This window comes from Melospiza georgiana, chromosome 1 (assembly GCF_028018845.1).
Source record: "Melospiza georgiana isolate bMelGeo1 chromosome 1, bMelGeo1.pri, whole genome shotgun sequence".
In the NCBI taxonomy this organism is placed as follows: Eukaryota; Metazoa; Chordata; class Aves; order Passeriformes; family Passerellidae; genus Melospiza; species Melospiza georgiana.
In genome coordinates, this window is record NC_080430.1 from 130,249,078 (window position 1) to 130,272,685 (window position 23,608).

Genomic DNA, 23,608 nt, shown 5'->3' on the forward strand with positions numbered 1-23,608 from the left:
CGCGAGCCGTTCTCGCGGGAGGCCGCGAGCCCCGCCGCGGTCCCGGCCCCGCCCCCGCCCCTGCGCGCGCGCGGCCGGCGATGGGTGCCGCGGGCCCCGCGTGCACGGCGCGCGAGCCGCCGCTGTCACGCGAGCCGGTGCTGCGCTCCGTGCTGCGGCACGTGCGGCTGGAGAACCTGGCGGCGGGAATGAGCGGCGGTGTCCTGTCCACGCTGGCGCTGCACCCGCTGGACCTCGTCAAGATCCGCTTCGCAGGTGAGGCCGGAGCGGCCGCCGTCCCGCGTTAAGGACTCACGGGCGTGCCCGAGCTCGCCGAGCCCGGCCCGGGACCTGCCGGGCTTCCCGCCCACAGCCCGCGCTGCTCCGCCCGCCCCGTGCGCGGCTGCAGCGCCCCGGTGCCGGGGGCAGCCCCACGGCTTGGAATAAACCGGCCGTGAGGCGAGAGGGTGTCCCGTTCTCTCCGCCGCTATCCCGAGGTGCTCCTTGTCCCGTGTAGGGGCTGCCGCCGGTGCGGTGCCCCGAGCTGTCTGCGGGCACGTCGGGGAGCTCCAGCCTCTCCCCCCACCGTGGCCGCCAGCGCCTGAGGCCCCCGAGCGCTGCCCGCTTGAGCCGGCGGGCTGCCCGAGCCCACGTTCAAAGTTCACCTCCATGCCAAACATTTTCAACACTCAGAGCTAGCGGTGGTTCTGCAATAACCTTGGCTGTTAACAATAGTGGTATTGTTTTGCAGAAAACTCTGTAACTGGTTTGTTTCTCCACAGGGAAACATGGCAACTTCTCTTGACTTTTCTGCTGATTTGAGAAACTTGTCAACCATTTATCATATTTTCTTTCAGAGAGGTAGAAACATTTTACCGTATCTTTGGATTGTTTTCTTAAATAGATACATGGATGTTTAAAGATCCCGAAACCAAACTATCACAGAGACATTTTTCAAAATTCAAAACGTTGCATGTCCTAGTTGGGCACATCCTGGGCTGCATTATGAGAAGCACAGCCAGCAGAAGGGCTCTCTTCTCTCTGTTTTCCATTTGTAAGACTTTGTCAGAAGTATTGTGTTTATTTTGGGGCTCTCCAGGAAGGAAGGAAGGAAGGAAGTGACGCACTGGTGTGACTGCAGTGAAGGGGCTGGAGCACATGACACAGAACAGGATCCCTTTGGCCTCAGAAAGGAAGGGCTGAGGGGAGCTTTAAATTGCAGTCTATGACAGTGTTCTTGGAAGACACAGAGAAGGTAAAGCCAGATTCTTGGAGATAGTTAGAAGGAGCTGAAAAGGAACAGGCACAAGCATGGATCATTCCAGTTATTTTACTGTGAGAATGGTCAAATACTGGAAAAGGTTGCCCAGACAGGCTGTAATCTCTTCAGCCATGGAAACATTCAGGAGTCAACTGGTCGTGTCCCTAAGTAACCAGGTCTAATTAGATCTGGTTTAAATACAGGTTTGGATTAGGTGGCTTTTGGAGGTCATGTACTTTCACATGCTACTTTGGGTTGAAAATAATAATTCCTGTGTTCTGTCTTCAATGAGGGAGCAGGAGCTGATATCAGAAATGAATGTTGTCGAAATTCTTGGCAGCATCATTGACAGAAAGACTTGCATTCATTTCTCTGATTTGCAATCTTGTTTCATATGTTTATACACTTGACCTAGTGTCTGCATGGTAAAAGTTTCACAAATGTCTTTGGGAAAGGTCTAGCAGCACTTGGGAAGGAGAAAAGAGGTGTTCGTGTTCTAGCTTTGAGTGGTTGTCAAGGTGTTGAGGTGTTGTCACACTGTGCTCAGCAAAAGCATTTTGTCTTTAATGCTGAAGTCTGTCACAATGTCTATGGGACAAAGAGTTCAAAAGGAATTAGTAATAATGTGGCACTGAACAGAAGATGCCTGTTTACCAGGATTAATTTTGGTGGGGACACAAAAACTACACTTCTTGTAAAACTTTGAGATCAGTTTTCAGTACAGTTGCAGTCTAGCCAATATCTGTAGTAAGAATGAAAGCTGCTGCTATGTTGGCATCACAGAGTAATTTAGGTCAGAAGAGAGCTGAGGAGTTCACCCCCTACCCAGATAAGCTCTGCTTAGATCAGTTTGTTCAGTCTTGTGCACTGGAGTTTTGAGTAGCTCCAAAGATGCTCTTCAGGCAACTTTTTCAAGTATTTGGCCATTCTGCTGGATAAAAAGTTCTGGTCAAAATTCCCTGTATTTCAGCTTGTGTCTGTTACCTCTTGTCATCTCACCATGGACTGCATCACATACCTCATCAGTAATCAACTTACTCCTTTGTTGTTATGGTAGGAGCAATAGTAGTCACCACTCCAAGCTTTGTGGATGTCCATGTTCTACATGATCTGTCAGACAAAAACTTGTTGTTTTCTGTATTTTTGAAGTGGTATTTTCTGAACATTTGGACAACCAGCTGTTAGGTTATTAGGTGGGAGAAGAAGCCTTTGTGTATTCTGGTAAAAACTGACTTGGGAATCAGTAAGATGTGACCCATTGCTTTATAGAACATTTTAAGGAGAAAATTTGAATTTAAGGGTTGTTACTTAGGACTTGTCTAAACAACTTAGAGAAACATGTCAAGGATGCCATCCATATCACTTGAAATATGATGCACAATTGCTGGAGTGCTAAAAAGAAGACACAGAAAACTTCAGATCTGCTGCTCATCAAAAATGTACAAAAGTGCATTTACTTAGGCTTGTCAGATTAATAGGAACTTTCCTCTTACTGAGCTAAGTAGTTACCTCTGGTTTTTATTTCTTTCCCCCCCCTTTTTTTCCTAAGTTCTTCAGCTCTAAGCTTATAAAGCTGTAAACCTCAGCTCTTGCATACTTGTGAAATAACACTCATGTAATACAGTTGATCAATTATGTTTCATGTTCATTTATTGCTTTGGAGGCTGTGGACTCCTGGGTTGGCTTGGAGGCAGTTGAACTTTATGCTTCCCGAAATGTTTTCCATTTCTGTCTTTTGTAGTAAGTGATGGATTGGAGCTGAGGCCAAAGTACAATGGAATTCTTCACTGTATGAGCACAGTCTGGAAGCACGAGGGGCTTCGAGGCTTGTACCAAGGGGTGACTCCAAACATGGTGGGAGCAGGAGCCTCCTGGGGACTTTACTTCTTCTTGTAAGTACAACTGTAAAATGTGTCACTGCCTGCACAATGCAGTGTTCAGATATACATTGCATCTTCTTTGTGAGGTATAAAAATGTGCTAAGGGACTTACAAACTTGTCATTCTCTTAGCTAGTCCAGGTCTGTTAACGTTTATTATGGTTTGCTGTTTTAGAATTTAAAGCAATTTGAGTCAGAGAGTTGTTCCTTTGTCAGGTACAGTGCATTCCCTTGCTGCTGTGAAAGTACTAAGGAATTTGAGAGGTGGTGATACTATTCAGAAAGAATTCTCTAAAAGTGCCAATACACTGTTCTTAAAACCCCATGAAAAACAAGAATCTAAATTGATTTCTTGAGAATAAAGAGTGTGAAGTTTTCTACTAAAACTAAATGTTTGATTGTTTTTAATCATTTTAGTGACAGTTTTTTCATTGTTTTTGTCAGTTCATAGGCTTTGCTTTTAAAGCCTATTTTTAATATTCTACTTTATTAACTCTGTTAGTACTTATCCCTATTAATTCAAACATTTTAGGGACTAGTTAGCTGGCATGCCTATGCAAAGCTCACTTGTCAGTTGTCTAGACTGTATTATTGTTTTACTTGAGTCCTTAAGCTTTGTTGTAGTTGCTATTGACACTTCATCTTCTGTTGACAATTCCTTAATTCACAAAGATTGCAAACTGGATCAAGAGAAGAATGCTCAGTGTATTTCTGAGCTAGAGGGTCAATACCTAGCACTGTGGGTCCCACTAAAATTCTTTTTAAAGTTAATTCTGGATATCTGATAATTTTCAAGATGCAGTCCCATTGATACTGACAGTTTAATTTTACAATTTAAATATATATTACCATAGTTCACTTTAAAGAGCTGACTGCTCAGAGACAATAAAACAATTAAATAACAGTAGTTTGGATGCCTTTTCTTCAAAGGCTGTCTACCACCATGATCTTAAGTCAGGTATGTCATTCTGGATTGGGTTTTTTGTGATGTGGGTCTGTGTTCACCTTCACTAAACTATGTTGTACATTTTCCAGTTACAATGCCATCAAAGCTTACAAGAAGGAAGGGAAGGTGGAAAGTCTCAGTGCGAGCGAACACCTAGTGTCAGCTGCGGAGGCTGGTGAGGTTAAATGCAAAAATTAATGTTCACTTGTAGCTGTTCCATATGCTGCTACTTGCCTTTCTGTGTCAGTGCAGCTTTTTCTTACAAATGGCAAGGGTAAGTGTTCCAGCCCAGATGCAATAGTTTGTTGTCTGTAAATAAAACAAAGATGTCTAGCACAAATAGGTGGGTCACTGTGGTCCTCCAGTTTTGTGCAGAATTAGCAGTTGACAAAATGTCTTTTGTCCTAGTTTTCATTCTGTGTAGGCACTTTGCATATTTAGTACTGTATTGGGTCCCAAAATGTAACTATGGAAATCTGCTGCTATCAGATTGTTAACTTGTTAAATATTTAACACCTGGACCTGGAAAAGAGGTGGCCTGTTGAATCATGGAATGGTTTGGGTTGAAAGGGACCTTAAAAATAATCTAGTTCCAGCCCCCTGTCTTTGGCTGGGACACCTCCCACTAGACCAGGTTGGTCAAAACCCCACCCAGCCTGGTCTTGAACACTTCCAGAGGTGGAGCATCCACAGCATCTCTGGGCAACCTATTGCAGTGCCTCACCACTGTCACAGTAAAGAATTTTTGCCTCACATCTAATCTAAACCTACTCTCTTTCAGTTTGAATCATGCCCCCTTGTCCTGTCACTACATGCTGTACAGGCAATTTGGAAAACTTCATTAGGATTTTGAAGCATTCATTTAACGTTGAAATATAAGGCATATTGTTTGAATGAAATGTCATAATGGATTCTGTCACAATAGTATTTTTAATAACCTATAAAGCTATAAGAGGTTCTTGCTATTAACCTGTCAAAATTATTAAGCAAATCTCACATCACTGAGGTGTCCATTAAATTTTGAATTATTGTATACTGAAGAATAACTCAGATAATCTGTGGTACATTAAGAAACTGCATTTACTGTCTACTCAGATTATACTACCAACTGTGGAAAGGTGAAGCAAAAAAGGGACTGAACTAGGAATATGCAAAAATACTTGTGCCCTGCTAGAGTACCACAGCAGGAGTGAATTGGACTTGACTGTGGGCTTTGAAGGGGGGGAAAGGGAGCAATGGAGGGCATAAACTTCACCTGTTTTGAACAGTATGAGTACTCTGGTAGGAGAAGTAGTTTTGTCATTGTAGAAGCCTGTGTTATATTGGACTGAGCAGACTGGGACAATCTGTGGAGTTGGCATAACAATGAGAGTAACTTCTGTGTGTTCCCAGGAGCCATGACCCTGTGCATTACAAACCCAATCTGGGTAACCAAGACTCGACTTGTGCTACAATATAACGCTGGCGTGGATCCGTCCAAGCGGCAGTACAGAGGAATGTTTGATGCTCTCATAAAGATATACAAGACAGAGGGCATCCGTGGCTTATATAAGGTAATCACTTTGCAGAAAAATTCCATGATTGCCTGGCACCACCCAGTAGCATGGTGAGACTTCTAAATATTTGTCTACAAAAAAAAAAATTGTAACAGCTCACTTTCATTCTGTGAGTCTTTTCCACTGAAGAACTGCAGCAAAAAGGCTTAGTCAGAAGAAAAGCCATTATACTGGTGATAAACTGCTTTGTAATTTTTTTTGAATCTTCCTATAATTAGAATTTGGATAAGCAGGTCAGCAACAATGTAACCTATGTTGCTGGCAGTGCTTCCTTGCATTTTATCCCTTATCTCTGTATTTCTAACCTCTTCTAGAAGATAACATGACTAAAGTACTTGCTAATTTTTTCTTCCACAATGGATAGTTTCACAACTGCTTATTTGCCCTCTGGTTATTGATGTCTGTAATCTGTCAGCTCTAGATACATTAAATTTGCAGACTTCTAAATAGGGCCTGCATATGTGTGAGGTTTTTGTTCCCTTTAATTTAGGGAAACAGATGGCAACAAGATTTGGACTTTTTGCTCCTCCTCTCTTCAGGTCATGACATCAAGATGCATTCATCAGTGCCTGGAAGTTGTGAAGAAACCTATTTTAGTTCAGGCTGGCTCTTCTCCTGCAAGTAATGCTGCAGAATCATAGAATCATAGAATGGCTTGGGTTGGAAGGGATGTTAAAGATATTCTTGTTCCAACACCCCTGTGATGGGCAGGTGTACCTTCCACTAGCCCAGGCTGCTCAGAGCCCATCCAGCCTGGCCTTGAACACTGCCAGGAGTAGGGAACAAGACCACTTTCTCTTAGAAATTATCCTGACTACTGAACATTAGCTTATTCTATTTTCAGTGAAAAATGTGATCCTTCTTATTCTTGCATGCTTCATGGCAATGATTGCCAAATTCTAACACCAGGAACAGGGCACCTTACTTATTCCTAAATTCAAATTGTCAGGTTTGCCTGCCTGGATGTCTGCTCTGTTCCATGTAGATAAGTTCTGATTTCTTGGATCTGTTAGGTTTTAAGATGTCCTTCCACCCTTCTTTTCAGATTATTCCTGCCAGTAGCATGTGTCGCCTTTGGCACTAGACACTTCTTTGTAGTGTTAATCTGCAAATGTGGGACTAAAGCAGCTACTTCCTTTGAAAAAGCAAATTACTTGCTTAAATCTGCAAAGAAGGTGACCTAAATAGGTCCTGAATGACCTACATAAGTATGCACACTGTGCAGCTTCCATTTGACGTCAGGACTGTCTCAACCTTGTCTGTACTGGGGAAAAAGGCACTTCTTCAGGTGGCTCTTGGACTTGTACATGTTTTAGCTTCCCCCATTTCAGTGTTTGGGGGAGCTTTTATTTTTCTTGCTCTATTTGAAATTGTACAGCTAAAGCTTTGTTAATTGCCCTGAGTCAGGAGTTGTAGTACACGCAATTGTCTTCTTTTTCCTCATAATCTTCATTTCAGATAGCATTCCTTGTAGCAGATATGGGGATATCAGGTAGTACCACCTTATGGTAAATGAAGGGATCTCAAACAGAGCAACTGTCTCAGATAGAATTGGAAAAAAATCTGGAAAGAGTTTCTGTTTGAGATTTGTCTCCTTAGACAATAAAGAATGGAATTTCTGACCAAGCAATTCAATATTGCTCTTTACTGCACAGATGCTGTTACTGATCTGAGCAAATCCTTTTAGTCCTTTGAGGTACAAACGGGTTATGTCAGGCTACATCAATCTTTCTAGCAGGGATCAAAGCTGTCTTTATTAGCTCTGCTGGGTATTGATTGTTCATCAAACAGTTTGCCTGAATCTGGGTTTCTTAGTAAGTTGTTCCTCTTGAACTTGGCCTGGTTCTGAAAAGGCAGGAGTCTCCTTTGCTCATTATCCCAGTAATCATCCAATCAGTGATCTTCCACACACTCCATCCACTGGGCTTTGTCTTTTGGCCCCCTGATCACAGAGCTGCTCTGCTGCACACCAGGCTGAATTAAAAAACAGCTTGGGGTTATGTACTTTGAACACACCCATGGATCTGCTGGAGATTTGAGCTCTAAAAATTGCCTTGCCATTAATGAATGCAACCATCTCCATTTTATGAGTGCTATGTTGTTCTTTTCAAGCATAAGGTAGGAGTGCCCAAACATGGTAAAATAGTTGTAAGATTGTAGGATTGGTACTCTTAGGAAAACCTAAAATATCTCTGAGCTGTTGAGAAACTGTTAGATGTATATTCTAGAGTGACTGGCTACTAAGACATCAGTCAGGAATGCAACTAGCATCCTTCATGGCCTCTGTATTTCTGTATGTGCATTTTTTTAATTCTCTTTTATTGATGATATAGAAACAGCAGTTGGAAATAGAGCAATGCTTAATAAACAAGAGTAAAATACACAGGAAATGTATAAAATTTAAGGACATTAAAGTAAAATCCAGGTTCATCAAGCCAGAATAATAATGTAGCATGCTGACAACAACAAAAGTCATATGAGTAATGTGTACTCATTACCAAGTGAAATATATTTGGGCACTTCTGTGTTGGCATTTTTTTCTTCTTGTAAATATGAAGCTTGTAAGCTTTCTATATCTTTGTACTTGTACATAGCAAAATTCATTGAGATTTAGCCATCTTGATTTTAATTTAAGTTGCAGGTTCTACACAGAGACATAAGCATAAGTGGCTTTCACATAAAAGATGGTAACATTTTTCACCATGAGGGAATCAAGATGGTAATGGCAACTTCAGTGTCTTGTCTGCACAAGTTGTCAGAGCGGGGCACTCAGATGCTGCAGGTCTCTGACACACTGAGAGCCCAAATGAAGGCAGCACTGGAGAGATTACAAGAGGTATTTGCTGCATTCTTTTGAAACACACAGCAGAGGCTGTTCTGGCTTGAGTGCTGTCAAACACTTGAGGCAGTAATGTGAGTACCACATCACCAAATGAACCTTGTTCCCCTCTTTACTAATGTGAGTACCACATCACCAAATGAACCTTGTTCCCCTCTTTACTAAGAAGCACAGGTTTTCCAGTGTGTACATTTGCCTGTGTTTCTTTTTATTGTGATGGGTAACCTTTGAAACACTAACCAACAAGACATTTTCTTCTTGTCTGGATTTTCAGCACTTAAAACACTTCACGCCAACTTTAAAATATTTCTTTATTCCCACTGTCTGCTACTCAGAATTATATGCATTTAAATTTCTAATTATAGAGTATAAATATAGAACTATATTTAATTCCATCTATTGTTCTAATCCATTGAAAGAGAATTCAAGTAAGACTTCTTTGAGGAACAATTCATCATGTCATGTTTTCATTGGAAAAATCTTCTAAATATATATTTCAAATATTAAAGTAGAAAATAACAAGAATTACATGAAGTTATTATAAAATTTCTCTTTACAGTCATATTATGTATCTAAGAATAAGAAAATAGAATATGTTTCAAAAACTTCCCCAGCCAAGATATCTCAGTGCTGTGAAGTCAGTTTTGCTGTGAAACATTTTTCCGTAAGAATGCATGATTTTCTATGATCATTAAAGGTCTGGGTCAGCTCCTATTTTACTGAGGCACATTGGCTGACAGTTGCCTCACTCCCTTCTTGCATTTTTTAATATTGGCCCGACATTAAAAGTCCCTCAGTCTTTGGAAGCTCAGCACAAGACTTTAGGCCTGCTGGTATTTGTGTATGAAGTACAACCAGTAGATGCTTTAGGACTCAAGGGTGCAAGTTATCCAAATCTTCTGGCTGAAGTTTAAGAGTTTAGCTCTCTTAAAGGTTGTTTAACATTCTTCTTTTGTTGGCAGGAAAAGTATTACCTCATTTTTCTATGATATAAATACATTGTTCTAATTCTTTCCAAGTGGAGAACAATTACTTCCACTGTCTTTTAGTTGTTTTACTGATTAATCACTGAGAAATGTTTGTGAAGATTTTCCCTGCTATCACTGTCCATGAGTTTCATACTGGTTTTGCTGACCCAGATAATTTTTTCTTTGACATTTTTGTATAGTTTTTTTTCTTCTTCTTCTGTTTTTATATTGCTTTTATTTTCTTCTCTGATCCAGGATTTCTGAAAACCAAAGTTGTCCTTTTCCGTCTGTTGGGCCCTTTGGCTTCAACTTTACTTTGTGCTTACAGCTGACAAAATACAGATAAGTGGTTTCATTCCACTTGTTCTCATTTGAGGAAGGTTTTTTCCTGGGACTTTCATTAGCCTTTAATGCATTTCATTAGTTTGTGATTACTGATGTTGAGTTCATGACCATTTTTTCTTACTGTGAGAAGCAGAAATTCTAAAAAGTCATTTCCTGAAAGACTGAAAAACCTTAGAAATCTATATGTAGCATTTGGAAAGCTGATCCCTGAAGTGGTAATTTGTGTATTATCCATGCAGTTTTTGTGCCTGCTGTAGTTTTAGTTGTTGGGGTTTTTTCTGCAATTTAGGAGTTTTATTATTTTGTCTTGTTAACACTAATTCAGTGGACTCCTTCAGGGATCTCTTCTCCTTTTCACCTTCTCCAGGCTTTTAATCATATTCTGATTAAGTCAGACTAAGTCTTCAATATTTTGGGCTTGACTTTTAGTCTAACACAGACTTTGGCATCTGAACACATTTTTAAATTCCTTTTTTTTTTTGCCCAAATGGATCATGGGAAATAAACTTTGATTCTTTGAGTCCTTTTAACCACATTTTGAACACTTTACTCTGTTACAATTGTTCCCTAACAGTTTGCAGCAAGCTTTAGAGTCCCTTTCTGGCCAAGATGATAATCCTCCATTTATTTGTGTTTTTCAATGCAAGTGACCAACTCTTCAAAAAGAATTAGTGCTTTTCAGAACCCCTGCAGCTGGCAACTCATTTTAGTGGAGCTAGTCCTGGTCCTGGGGGAACTCCTGTCTTCTATTTCTTGTGGACACAGTTCAGAAAGTACCTGTTTTCCCCCTTCATTTCAAGTTTTTTGAACCTAAAGGTTGTGTATTTTCATGTGTATGTGTATGTAAGAAAGACAGTGCTGGAGCAGCTCACTCTCTTCTCCCACAGGAACATGTTATGATAGTGGACATGGCAGTGTCAGGTTTATGGTTAGATTTGATAATCCTAAAGATCTTTTCCAACCAAAATGATTCTATGGTTCTATATAGGCACAAACATTTTTGGTCTAGAAATATATATATCTCATAGACACACATTTTTGTAGAGACACACATGCAAACACATGCATATCTATTTCCCAGGCTCAATCACAATAATGTTTTGTACCTCTGCTCCTGGTGGCTCTTCTCTGAGTTGGCAGCATCTGTCATTGCTTTACCAGTCTCAGGTGGAACCAGACCCCTCAATGCCAGTCTCTGGAAATGTGCACTGAGCTTGATTTGTGGTCTTGCAGTCCTAATCTGTGTTACCAGCTTGTGCTCTGTGAGGTGGAGTCCCTGGGCCACTTGTTTCATCCCAGTGACTCAGGAGGTGACTTTAGGCTGCATGTCAGGAAAGCAACAGTTATTGAGTGTTGGTGTGATGCCTGCCCTTAAGGACACTGAGTCAGACTGCAGCTGCTGTGCAGGCACAGTCTGTACATTAAGGGAGGACAAGTGTAGGGGTGGGAGCTGTGCTCTGGCTCTGTCAAGTTGTTTAGATTTTGTGCATCGCCCTTTAACCTTGTTTTATCCTTTTCATAGGGATTTGTGCCTGGTCTGTTTGGAACATCACATGGAGCACTTCAGTTCATGGCCTATGAGGATTTGAAAGAGAGATACAACAAGTATAGAAACAGAGTATCAGATACAAAACTGGTAGGATGCTTGAGAATAAAATTGTGTTGTGGCATGCAAATAAACAGAAGTAGATTCCTTTTGTCAGGTTTACAGCAGCCAAATGTGCAAAGTATTGGTACATTAATTAAAGTGCAGAATATATAGAAGGAAATAATACTTTCTCACTTTTTAGGAACGAGCAGCTGGTTTTCAATGGTTTTGAAAACCAACTTCTTATTTTAGCAAGTGTTTTGAGAATTTTAGAAGTTTTTTCTTATGTTGTGGAACCAGAGGGGATGGTATTAAACCCTGGAAAACTGTTCAGATGCAAGTTGGGCAAAGGTAGCTACTATTGGAAGAAGTGTTTTAATGGGAATGAGAAGGCACAGCACATGTTTTACAGTCAGTTACTTGTACCACTGCATGTAGTAAAAACTGACATTTCTTTTAATGTGTTGTATCATAGGAGGGAAAAATCTAGAGTATTGTTTGGTTGTACATTTAAAAATCAAGTAAGATTTTGGGAACTGACTAATTTAGACCATACCTAAGGCAAGCCTGACAATTTTTCTTGCTTTTAGAACACTGTGGAATACATAATGATGGCAGCTGTATCCAAAATATTTGCTGTGGTAGCAACATATCCCTATCAAGTCGTGCGGGCTCGTCTTCAAGACCAGCATAACACCTACTCTGGGGTGTTTGATGTGATCCACAGGACCTGGAGGTAGGTGTGCAAAATTAAAAGCCTGCATGTTGCAAACTGAGTTTTACAGAATCAGAGCTACCTTTACTGGCTCCTGTGCTGACTGCAGAACCAGAACAGTTCAGGGCAAACTAAGTGTTAGTTGTACAAAGTCATGTTGTGCAAGATGCTACCAACAGCACTAAGCTAAGGAGAGAGGAGGAGATTGGAGGGAGCCAATGCCCCCTGCAGGTTTGTGTTGTTTATTCTGTCTCCCTTCTCTCTTCTCCAGCAAATTTCACAGGCTAAAAAATAACATTGTTGTGGCTGGTTTGGGACACTAAATGAAATCTCACTTGAACTGCTTTGGCTTATCACACAGGACAGGAGCATTGTGCTGCTGGCAGTTATGGCTAATCCAAATTCCTGGCAAGGTGAAGTGAGCTAGCCAGAGCTGATTATACTGATGTCCCTGGGTTACCCTGGGGCCTGCCTGCACTTGTTGTCTGGTCCCAGCTTCCTGTGGGACCTTTAGAGACCTGTGACCTCACACCTATTCATGTCTTCTCCCGAACCTTCCCTGAGCTCTTGCCTGAGCTGCACAGTGCAGGGGAGAGTTTTCACACAGACCTGTGTGTTTACCAGGGGTGGCCACCTCTGTGTGTGCATCCATGGCTTTGGGCAGTGCTTCTGGCTTGGGCCATACTGCTGCAGAGGTGGGAATGGGCTCCTGGCTGTGAAGAGGGGCCAGCTCAGTAAGTGCCTGAGGCTCTGTTGTTCCATGAGCACCCCTGGTTCAGAGGCTGTGCAGCCATTTCAACTGGAGGCAGTTCAGAGCAAAAGTAGCTCTGCTGTGTCAGTGCTGAGCCCTTCAGTGCTGCAGGCTGCAGGAGGGCTTTTTAGTTCTGCTCAAGTGTAGTACAGCCATTCTGGAGCCACTGCTGAGCTCATGATGAAACAAATGGGACTTAGGGAGGGTTGTGTGAACCACACCCAAGCATTTCTTGGGATCTCTGTTTGCTTCTCCTTCCAGGTGTTCTATGCCTGTGAGGTCTGCACCTGAAGAGCTGGGATTTAATGTGTCTATAACTTTTTAACAGCCCTAGCATGACACACTGATTGAAATTGGGTGAAATTAGGTTCTTATTTATTGGCCAGTGGAATCAAAATTCTGGAAGGGGTGCTTAAAATCTCAAAAAATGAATGGTGACTTTTCTTAGTGGTTGTAGCATGAAGAAAGATGGTAAATTGTCTTACTTAGACAATACCCACAAAAAAACACTTAAAGCCTGAGCTAAATAACTGATCTACATAATGCTGTTATAGTTAGGAAGAAAAAACAATGGGTTAATACTTGATGCACTTTAAACACTGTCTGAAATGGTTATTTCTAACCTGAAGTACATCTCTCAATGGGAGTGTGAGAAATAAAATGCCAGGCTTTGTTTTATGTCTCATTTTTTTCTATTAAAAGGCATTAATTAAAACCTTTTTTTTTTTTTTTGTATTTAAAGGAAAGAAGGTGTTCATGGATTTTACAAAGGAATTATACCTAATGTAATCAGAGTGACTCCTGCCTGCTGTATTACCTTTGTAGTTTATGAAAATGTGTCTGGCTTTTTACTTGGTTTTAGGAAAGAAAATAATTAAAGGTATGGACTTTGTTCCTAGGAAGGAATCTATCCTTTATTTTTTATATTCATGATCTGGGAGAAATTTACTTCAGCAGTCTTCTTTGACACCGTGAATTGATCTGGTATTTTAAGGAAAAAATGTAGAGACAATAAACCCTGCCAACATCTCTCCTGTTGAACATTCCTGCATTGCTGCCTTCCTCTCTGAATCAGCTGTGTCTGCTTGAAGCAGATGTCTGCAACCCTGAAATAAGAGTGCTGTGACTGGGTGAAGGCAGCTGCACTGCAATTCCATTCATCCTGGCCTGCCTGGAATAACTCACTAAGCAGTTTCAGCAAGTCTCAAGATAACATTTGGTGGGATTCTGCTCCTGCACAAGTGGAAAACTTCATGAAAGCAACCCTGGGGCCTGTCAAAACTTTCTTAAATCTCTGAGTCTCATTAAAACAAGGAATGTCATCTGAATCCACCTCTGTGTTATTCGTCAGATTTTAGGAAGTGGAATGCTTCAGACTCCATTGTTCATCCAACACAAAAATGTGTGTCTCAGTGGGGTGCAGTTTGGAAACTGAAATTGTTTTTTTTAAAACAGCTGTCCATTCTTGGGTTTGAATAATTGCAAGTCTGATGAAGCTCAGTTCTTGTCTCATAGCAGGCCAGGTTTGCACTGTGGTTTTTGACTTGGTTTTAGCAGCAGACCAACATGCTGAAAGTGCATACATTGCTGGCAATTTAATTCATTTTCTCTTTTTCATTCTCTCTCCATCTCTCTCTGTGCCAGAGTCTGTCTCCATTAATCATACAGCTGACCACATATTACTAAGTAAATGCATATTTTAAAGGAGGCTTACATTTTAAAGATGAGGATTTTTTCTAGTAATCCCATAGTGATGCAGTGTTCAAGCCAGTGTAGCAACAAATAGGACCACGCTTACTTTCAGTAGTATTCTTTGGGAAAAAAAAAAATGTTTCTAGTCTAAAAAAATCCTGTGCACAGGACTTTATTTAAAAAAAAACAGAACAATCTGTTAATGTCTTCTGATTTGGTTTAAGGAAAAGATTGTTGATATATTGATTGCTAATTTACTGATAAATTATAGTACATATCAGTTAAGCTGCATAATAGTTAGGGTTTTTTTTCCACACCAATAATTGCCATCAAGGATATGTACTTTTTAGAGTTCTGTGTTTGGTGGTTTTGGGTAGTTTATTTATTTAAGAAAGACATTACTGACCTTAACATCTGCCTCCTGCTGTTGGTAAGAAGATATTAAGTATCTAGTAAGTATCATTTAACTAGGAAACAAGTTAGCAAAGGCTATCAACGGGGAAAATCATCAGTTTCATAGGGAGCAGAGTAATCACTTTGAGAAGTTTCCTGTTTACCAGACTAACCTAAAGCAGAAAGAACAATTTTTAATAAAAATTTCACAGATTAGGAACTTGGTTTTAAATTTTAAGTTAAAATCTGGAAAGCTACAGAAACTACTGAGTATTTTGAATCTTCATTCAGTAGTCCACTCGCTTGTTTTTGTAGATACTGTTGCCAAATACCATATTTTGTATATAACTAAATTTATTCATAATTTACACTTTCTCTTCCACAATCCCATCCCCTCTACTGATAGAGTTGATCATCTCATTGGAAAGAATAATCTCATTGGAAAGAATAATTTCATCTGGCTGGGGCCAGCATGGCTGGCTTTGGTTTTTATTACGGAAGGTTCTGTGTATATTTAGCTGAAGATAAATTTACTGGAAGTTTACCATGTAAATAATGTAGATGCAAAACAGCAGCTTCTGCCTTTGGAGGGTGCTTACTGGGCTTTGTGTCTTTTGTGGTACACAGAACAAATTTAATGGAACACTGAATTAACTACCACCCAGGATCCAGAATATATTGTGAAGACATATGAAAACATGATAAAAGAGAAAAAGCTGTGCACATAATCCAAGCCTGAATTAATGTGCTCTGGGCCAGAACAGCTTCAGGATAAATGCAGGGGCAGGCTGTGAGCATGTGCACAATCACTCACTGTGTGTTAGCGGACGTTCTGTAAGTTCACACCACAGCTCAGCTCATAGTAACTTGTTTGTGTTCAGGTACCTTAAAACCATCCTCCAAGCCAGTGAAAACATTGCAGTTCTTCAGAGACAAAATACCAGCTGTGTAACTTGCTGGCTTGCAGCAAATCTCACACACCATCTTGCAGCTGAGCAAGCCCAAGTGCTCCCCTCGCTGCAGGTGTCCTCCCCTGGTATCTGCAACAACAGCTACAGGCAAGGGCTGCCCATCCTGGGGCAAATCGTACAGCTTGTTCAGAAAAGAAAATGAGATTTAATTCTAAATAGCTGAAATAAATTCATTATCTCAGACTTAATGGGTTTTTTTCCTTTTAATTTCTGGGAAGAGTGGAGATTTTTGCATGTTGTACATGCTTTTCATGAGTTTTTTTATTTTGTTAATGTAAAATTGGTTTTGTAATACAAACATAATTGTTGTTTCTCTTTAGAATGTGTACAAATTTAAAAAATGTTTGAATATGCCACTTGCAGCATTTGGAAGAAAATACTAAAAACACTGAAGCTTATGTTCTGTGTTAGCGTGATTGGTGTTGTCACTTGTCAAACAGCTGTGACATCATTGTTTCACTTTATCAGTTCAATTTTGGAAAGCCTATGCATTTCAACCTGTCTTATGTCTGTATCTTCTAAACAGTTTAATACATCTAGTTTTTAACTAACACCAAAGTGATTCTGTATAACTGAAAGGCTAAATCCAGGAGAATTATTTTATTGCAGCAATGAAATTAAGTGTCGTAACTGTAAAATTATTTCGTGTCTGCATCTTAGTAATGGAGACCAGTCATAGATATTACACTGAAATCCAGTCTATCAAGAAGCAAGAGAGGGAAGAAGAGCTTAGGTAGTCTGGTTTTGCTCAGTTATTCATAATATGAGGTATTTAACACTTACCACATTGTCTGGGTCACAGTTAAGTCACCAGGAGTTCATTGAGATAAGACTGTAACAGCAGAGCATCCTATTCTGCAGTCAGGTTTACAGGAGTGCATTTTATGTGTGTTTTCTGAAGGCTAAAGCCAACACCTGATTTTACTTTCTTTGAACTTTATCTATAAAGCCTTCTAAAAAAATCGTGTATCACAACACCATATAAAATACTTTAAACACATTAATGTTCAATAAAATAACCCGGATTTCTTTTTTGTAAAAGGTCTTATTTATTTGATACAAAAAGTTATGGTTAATTCTAAAAACAGTGGTGGTATTACATCAAAAAAGAAATTTAAAATGTTAATGAACTTGGTTTTGATATTTGTATTCTAAAATTATTATTATAAAAAGCCTCTGCTGTGTACAAAACAAGACAAAGGCTACAGATGTGCAAGGCTTTGGTGCCTTTCAGTCCAGTACTTGTGTCCAACTCTATTGAAATAAATTCTGAAAAAAATAGTACAAAATTAAAAAAAAAAAAAAAAGGTATTATAAAAAGAGAGGGAAGTTATTTGGGCAGTTCTTCAATGATGATTCGGGAGACTGAATTCCATCCAGTAGAAGCATCTCCCCGTGGATAATCTGAGCACGTCCCCACCCAGATGGCAATATCCACCAAGCCAGCGTTGATCCCTTCACACAGACCTTCCACTGGTTAAAGACAAAAGTCAGGTTACCTCAGCAGACACAATCCCTTTGTGTTTCTCAACTGAAGGTGGACTCAAGTGCTTAAAAACAGCAACTTTAGTTAAAGGTGAAAAGGCTTTAGAATTTTAAAACAATTTCAGCAATAAAAACCTCTTATGTAGAGATGTGGCAACATCAGTTAAAGGCATGCAGTGCCTCTGTGCTGCTGAATGAATGAAAGGATGGCAAAATGGGAGGTATAGCTGCTGCCTTAAATACCCAAATTTACACACTGGGAGCTGGAATATGGCTTCATACCCTTCCAGACATCTCTCTAGCAGTGATGGGAGGGGGTGGGGGCACAGCCATGCCTGGTTTACAGCTCAGCTCTGTAAAGGTGATGGCCACCCTGTAAGCTTTTCCACACGTCCGTCACTGCTTCTGCGTGGAGTTGCATTCCTGATGCCCCACTAGCACCACTGGATGGAGGTGGGGTAATGAGGACAAGTCAGCTCTACCCTTATGCTGAAAAAATCCTATAACAGCTCTAGACATTAGATTTCATGCAGTCATGCAGTACAGGGAGAAAAATGGAGAAAGGACACAGAATTTATGTTCCTTTTTCTTAGTATCACATCCCTTTATGTTGAATGAATTCACTAATTTGCCTCTGCTAAGCAAATGAATAATTGCTCCCAGATATTTCACTTTGGAGGTACTTTTGCACCCCTCCTGAAAGCAGAATAGAAATTGCAGGAGGAAAGTGTTGTTTCTGCACAGACAATGTGCAAATACCGGTATTTTAAGCCAGGATGACACTGTCTACTTGGCAGTAAGGCTGTTTCTCCATAAGTTAATACAGCACAGAATGTCTCTGTAGTCATGTTGTGGCAGAGATCAGTAGACCTGTCTGGACAGAAATCTCTTCCATTTCTAAATCTCAGAATATAGTACCATGAAAAGTACCAGAGCAAGAAAGTACCACTTAATAAATAATTACAATACTATTACTTATCAATAGCCAGCTCTGAGACAGCAGAGTAAGAGAACAAGTGTGAGTTGGCCACTCTCTGTGTTTGCTGCTGCTGCCTCCTGCTCCATCCCTGCTCCCCCGGCACACGTACCTGAGGAAGTTCTGTGTATGTTAATGGTAGAGTTCAGCTCTGGGCTTCCTTGATCCAAGTATATTATGGCCTCGATGGGCAGTGGGCCAGCACACTCTGCCCCGTTGAAGGTGAAGTACCAGCGCTGGCAGCAGGCGCTCCTGCACTTGAGCCGCAGCGAGCCGCTGAAGAGCACGCGCAGGGCGCTGTTGGAGCGCATCTTGGTGAACGTGCATTCCTGGCAGGAGACAAAGGTGCTCTGGCACAAACCCCTGGCGTTGAGCCCATTTATTTCCTATATATTTATATTTAGGACACAGATTTAGGAAGACATTTATTTCAAAATGTTTGGGCTATTCTCTTTAGGCCCCTCTGGGAAAAAAAAATAAAATTACAGCCTGGGAAATCCCTTGTGGTGCAAAGATGCAAATCAGAACAGCACCTCATAGATGGTAAAGGAGAAAATGGATTATGGAAATTCTTAACTTTATTTAGATAAGTCCTGCTGTTAAGTTGCTAGCCTAGTCACCTTCTGGGATTTATGTAAAAAGATATAAGCTCTCTGAAAGCTGCACTCAAGTCACAGGATCACACAATCATAAGGATTGGAAGGGACCTCTGAAGATTATCTAGTCCAACCCCCAAGTCCTTGCACGACAAGACAGCACAGTTTCTGTCTCTGCTAACAGAAATCCTGGGCTTAACGATTATCACAAGACTTCTGAGCAGTTTATACCCAGCTAAAGCTCCACAACTGAAAAATAAGCACTTTCAGTTTTTTAAGTGGTTGTTAGCCTGTCTTCAACATGCTGGATTTCACAGGGAAAAAAAAAAAAAAAAAAAGACAAAAAAAGGAAAAAGAAAAAAAAAAGAAAGAAAAAGAAAGAAAAAGACAAAAAATACCAAAAAAAAAAAAAAAAGGAAAAAAAAAAAAAAAAGACCGAAAAGGAAAAAAAGAAAAAAAAAAGGGGAAAAAAAAAAGAAATAAGTAAAAAGTTAGGGACAGTTCTGCAAGTAAGAAAAGTCTACTGAAAAATTTGATTCTCTCTCTAGCCACAGCACAGCAGTTAAACTGCTATAATCACTCTGGGCTTTGCTTCATAGCTGGGATTGAGCAGGGATTTTTTCTAAAAGTTTTACACCCAGGGCTGCAGTGAGGACAGAGTGTTTGTGTCAGTCTGGGTGACGCAGGCAACTCTGCTCCTGAACAACGCTGATCCTTTGCAGAAGCATCCTGCAACTGCAACTGAGTTTCAGTGAGTAACCACTATGAAGCAAGAGTTATAAAGACGGGTACAAATAACAGATTAAAGATGTTCATCCCTTCTTAGGATTGAAATGGTGAAAACCTTGCCCTGTTTTGGGCAAGCTAGAGAGGTACTTTTTTGGTACTGTGACTTTCAGCCTTACAGTGACAGATCTGGTCTACCGAACGTAGTCTTTCACCAGCCACAAAATTCTTCCGAAACCCTATTCCAGGAATGAAAGAGGCACAGAGCTGAAACACAGCTGAGAGCAATCCAAAGTAGCTAAGCCTTTGAGAAGTTCACCCTTGCATGCAGGAAAGCAGGAAATGTGTGAGGCTGGAGCTGTGCAGCCCCGGCGCGGCGCCGCTTACCGCGATCTTGCCCAGGTCGATGCCGTAGTTCAGCGCGCTCCACGAGCACTGCTTGAAGTTGGGCGTCCAGGACTCCTCGATGCTCTCCCGCATGCACTCGCCCTTCTCCCCCTTCAGCCCGTCCCTTCCCGGGATCCCGGGTGTCCCAGGGATCCCGTTGGCTCCCGGGTTTCCATCCCGGCCGGGAACGCCGCTGGGGCCTTGCAAGCACATGCCATTATACTGGAAGAGAGAACAGATCTTGCTGCTCCCACCCCTCAATTCCGAGGCTAACCAAGTCAAACACAAGTGAATAACAACAAAGCACACCCCCCTGCTGTGCCACAATGGGCTATTTCTGCATCTCCCAGAAAATGGTTCCACTGAAGTAGAAAAAATAAAGAAGAATAAATTTTCAAAGATAAGCAGTGCCAGCAGAATTTGCTGTAAAATAGGATGCACCTTTTTTTAATGAAAAGATGCATAAATCCTAGCATTAAAAAATTATCTAGTCCAAGAATTAAAACCTGTTGGAAAACTTCACCAGAGTCAAAACAGAAACAAAAAAAGAAGTCACATGTTAATAGTTACTTTTTCCTAACCCACCATTACTTGTATAACTGTCTATGCTAATACATGTTCAGTATGGTTTTTTTTTTCCTAAGAAAATTTTCTATTTCAGAGAGAGCAAAGGTTAACGCCACTTTTCTTCTGTCACTGTTCCTCTGGTGAGGAGGTGACAACCACATGGTGATAATCAAGCCCCACAGTTCAGACTCCAATATGCACACAAATGGATGGTGATATGGATGTGGGAAGCTGCATCCTGGAATAAAGCTGAACTCAGGAAGCCTGCTTGTAACAGCGGGAAAGCAGACATGGGAGGAGGGCACACTCACATCCTTCCTAACATCACAGCATTAGGAAAGGTCAAATGTTGCCCTCCCAAACTCCATGTTAACACACATCACCTTCTCACCTTCTGCCCACCTTGGAGAGTAGGTTTGTGAAGCCCAGAGCTCCCTCCCACAGCAGCCTAAGGGCTGGGATGTGAGAGGAGCACTGGGCATGGGAATGCCGAGCAGGAACCTGCAGGGGCTGGCCACGGCTTTTACTTCATGTGCTCTGTCCTCTCTGGTGCTGACTGCTTCCTCCCATCTTCATCCCAAATCCTCACAGATAGCCGTATTCTGCTCTTCCACTTTCTCATATTTATTTGTCTTCATCTAGTTTAAACCACCTAATGCCTGTCTGTTTCAAAAAGAAACAGTGCTTCAGCTATTCCCCCTCATGCCAGCCATGCCCCTGTCTGCCCTGCAGGAGCTGTAAACTAAACTGTAAGCTGTAAACTGCCTCTGCCCTCTTTCCTTTGTCAAATTGGTGAATTTTCTTCACTGAGGCTGTGCCTTTTCACAGGGTCTGGTGCAAAAACCAGCAGAGCCATCACAGGCTTAGCTGGAGCCACACCAAAAGTAAAATCAGTGACTGCATGGAGAAGTCTAGTAAGAAGTCAGATGAGGGTGTGACTAATGGTTGCTAGCTTTCCTTTACTACCTTCACCAAAGGAAACCCTGCTGGCTAAAGGCAGTGGAAATATTGGAATATTTTCACGAAGAAAACCATGCTTCAGAAAAGTTCACTGAGAAAGGGTTGGTTGGCAAAGCACCAACCCAGGAGAACAATGCAAGGACATTTCTATTTCACACAGCAACAGTGATCTGGTTTTGCTGTTGCTTTCCCACTGGACTCTGTTTGTAATGGTGACTGGCTCTGGCTTTCGCATGTGGTTCCTCACCACAGAAATCCTGCATGTGGAAATAGGCAAGAGCTGGGTCAGGCCAAAGCTGTGGCCTACTGCCCCCATCCCCAGAGCCACCAGGAAGGGCTGGCTTGTCCCCACACAGGAGCTGCCACCCACAGCCAGACAGGGAGAGCACCTCAGCCATGGCACATCCCAAAAAATAAATGGGAGCACAAGAATCACCTGGGCTTTGGGCTCTACTCCAACTAAAATTGTGTCTTGCCAAGTCAAGTCTTTTTCATGTTTTCTTAAGCTGGAAATGCATAAAACATACTTTAAACATCCACTGAAGGCAGGATCTCCCCTCAGTCCTGCCTCCACTCTGCCCTGGCAGAGCTTCTGCTGAAGCATCTGTACAGCTGGGCTGTGCATGAGTCAGCTGCCATTGATTTACCCACTCTTTGCTGCTCACTCTGCTGCACCCAAAAAGCACTGAGCAATTTCAAAGCATTGAGAGATCCTGAAACACAGCTCAGAAAATGTTAACTCGTCCATGCGTACAGACTCCTTATTCTCAATGCAATTCAGTTTCCACAATAAAAGTGAAAAGATAATGAAGTGGTGTGGAAGGGAAGGAGCTTTGCTAGCAGTGGTGCTTCCAGCACATCCTTTCAGGGATCTCTCTGGAGATCGTGGAAGAAATGGTCATACCACTGATTTTCTATAGAAGGGGAAATGGCAGTACAGCAACTTACAGAAATACCTTCACATCTGCTTTCTACATTCCAAGGACTGGAAAATTTCCCTCCTGTCATCTATCCCTGAGATGGGATAGTCCCAATGCATTCAGGTTTCTAGTAGCAGTGGAATTTCAAACAATGGTGTGCAGTCCCTGCCGCCCAAGGAAATAATGCATTCATGCCACTCCGATGGAAAGTGTGCTCGGTGAGCATGCAGACAGTTTCAGAGCATGCAGATAGTTTTTCTCATTACTATTTATCCACTAGCATTTTGGGAGCTAAGCAGCAGTTAAGTGCTTACGTTGGAAGGAGCTAAGCAGCATTCCCTGCTGATGTTTGATTGCAAGGCTCCGGCGCTGGCCCTGCAGTGCGCGTAGCGCAGCGCCAGCCCCGGCCCCGGGCACGGCGGGGAGTGCGGGCTCGGCGGCGCCAGCCGCCATCCCGGCCCGGGCCCGGTGGGGCAGCGCTCACACACACACCGGGCCGCCGAGACCCCGCGGTTTGTGTCAGTGCCCATCAGCGCCTCCTCCGCGTTTTCCTGATTCAGCACAACAAGGGCTCGATTAACTGAACCGAGAGATGCCCAGCGGAGCGGGACCGGCGCTGCCCTGTCTGGAGCGGCCGCCAGGCTTTTCCAAAGCCTCTGATCTATCGCCTTTTTGGTATCTTTGCAATAACAAAGCGGCTGCGTGGCTCCTCCAGCCGCCCCCCGCCCGCCCCGCTCCCGCTCCCGGTCCCGGCCCGCCGCTCTCACCACGTCCACCACCTCCCGCTGGCGGAGCGCCTTCTGCTTGCCCCGGGGGCTCTCGGAGCCGCCGTGCGGCGGGGCCGCGGCCAGCAGCAGCGCCAGCAGCAGCAGCAGCGGGGCGGCGGCGGCGGCCGGGCCGCGGGGCATCGTGCGGGGCGGGATGCGCGGGGCGGCGCGGCAGAGCCCGGCTCCCCGCTCCGGGCGGCAGCGCGGCGATAAATGAGCCTTTCAGAGCGCGCAGCCCGAGCCCCCTCCCCGGGGAGGCCGGGAATTTCCATCCCGTAACCGGGCGAGACGGCCCGGCAGAGCCACCCCCCTCAGCCATTGGCACGGGGCCGGGGCCTCCC

The 23,608-nt window shown here is 42.5% G+C and overlaps 2 protein-coding genes across 2 annotated transcripts; one reads left to right on the forward strand and one right to left on the reverse strand.

Annotated features, from left to right (window-relative positions):
* Nucleotides 1-80: 80 nt before the first annotated feature.
* On the forward strand, nucleotides 81-14,150 carry SLC25A32 (solute carrier family 25 member 32). The gene is made up of 7 exons (XM_058026963.1): nucleotides 81-255; nucleotides 2,982-3,132; nucleotides 4,155-4,240; nucleotides 5,458-5,618; nucleotides 11,296-11,409; nucleotides 11,952-12,097; nucleotides 13,570-14,150. The coding sequence occupies exons 1-7, from the start codon at nucleotides 81-83 to the stop codon at nucleotides 13,703-13,705; spliced, it is 969 nt and encodes a 322-aa protein (XP_057882946.1). The 3' UTR covers nucleotides 13,706-14,150.
* Nucleotides 14,151-14,699: 549 nt separating this feature from the next.
* CTHRC1 (collagen triple helix repeat containing 1) lies at nucleotides 14,700-23,408 on the reverse strand. The gene is made up of 4 exons (XM_058026976.1): nucleotides 23,268-23,408; nucleotides 20,054-20,275; nucleotides 18,457-18,673; nucleotides 14,700-17,356 (listed from the first exon to the last, which is right to left on the reverse strand). Exons 1-4 carry the CDS (start codon nucleotides 23,406-23,408, stop codon nucleotides 17,214-17,216), a joined length of 723 nt encoding a protein of 240 aa, XP_057882959.1. The 3' UTR covers nucleotides 14,700-17,213.
* Between the last annotated feature and the right edge of the window lie 200 nt (nucleotides 23,409-23,608).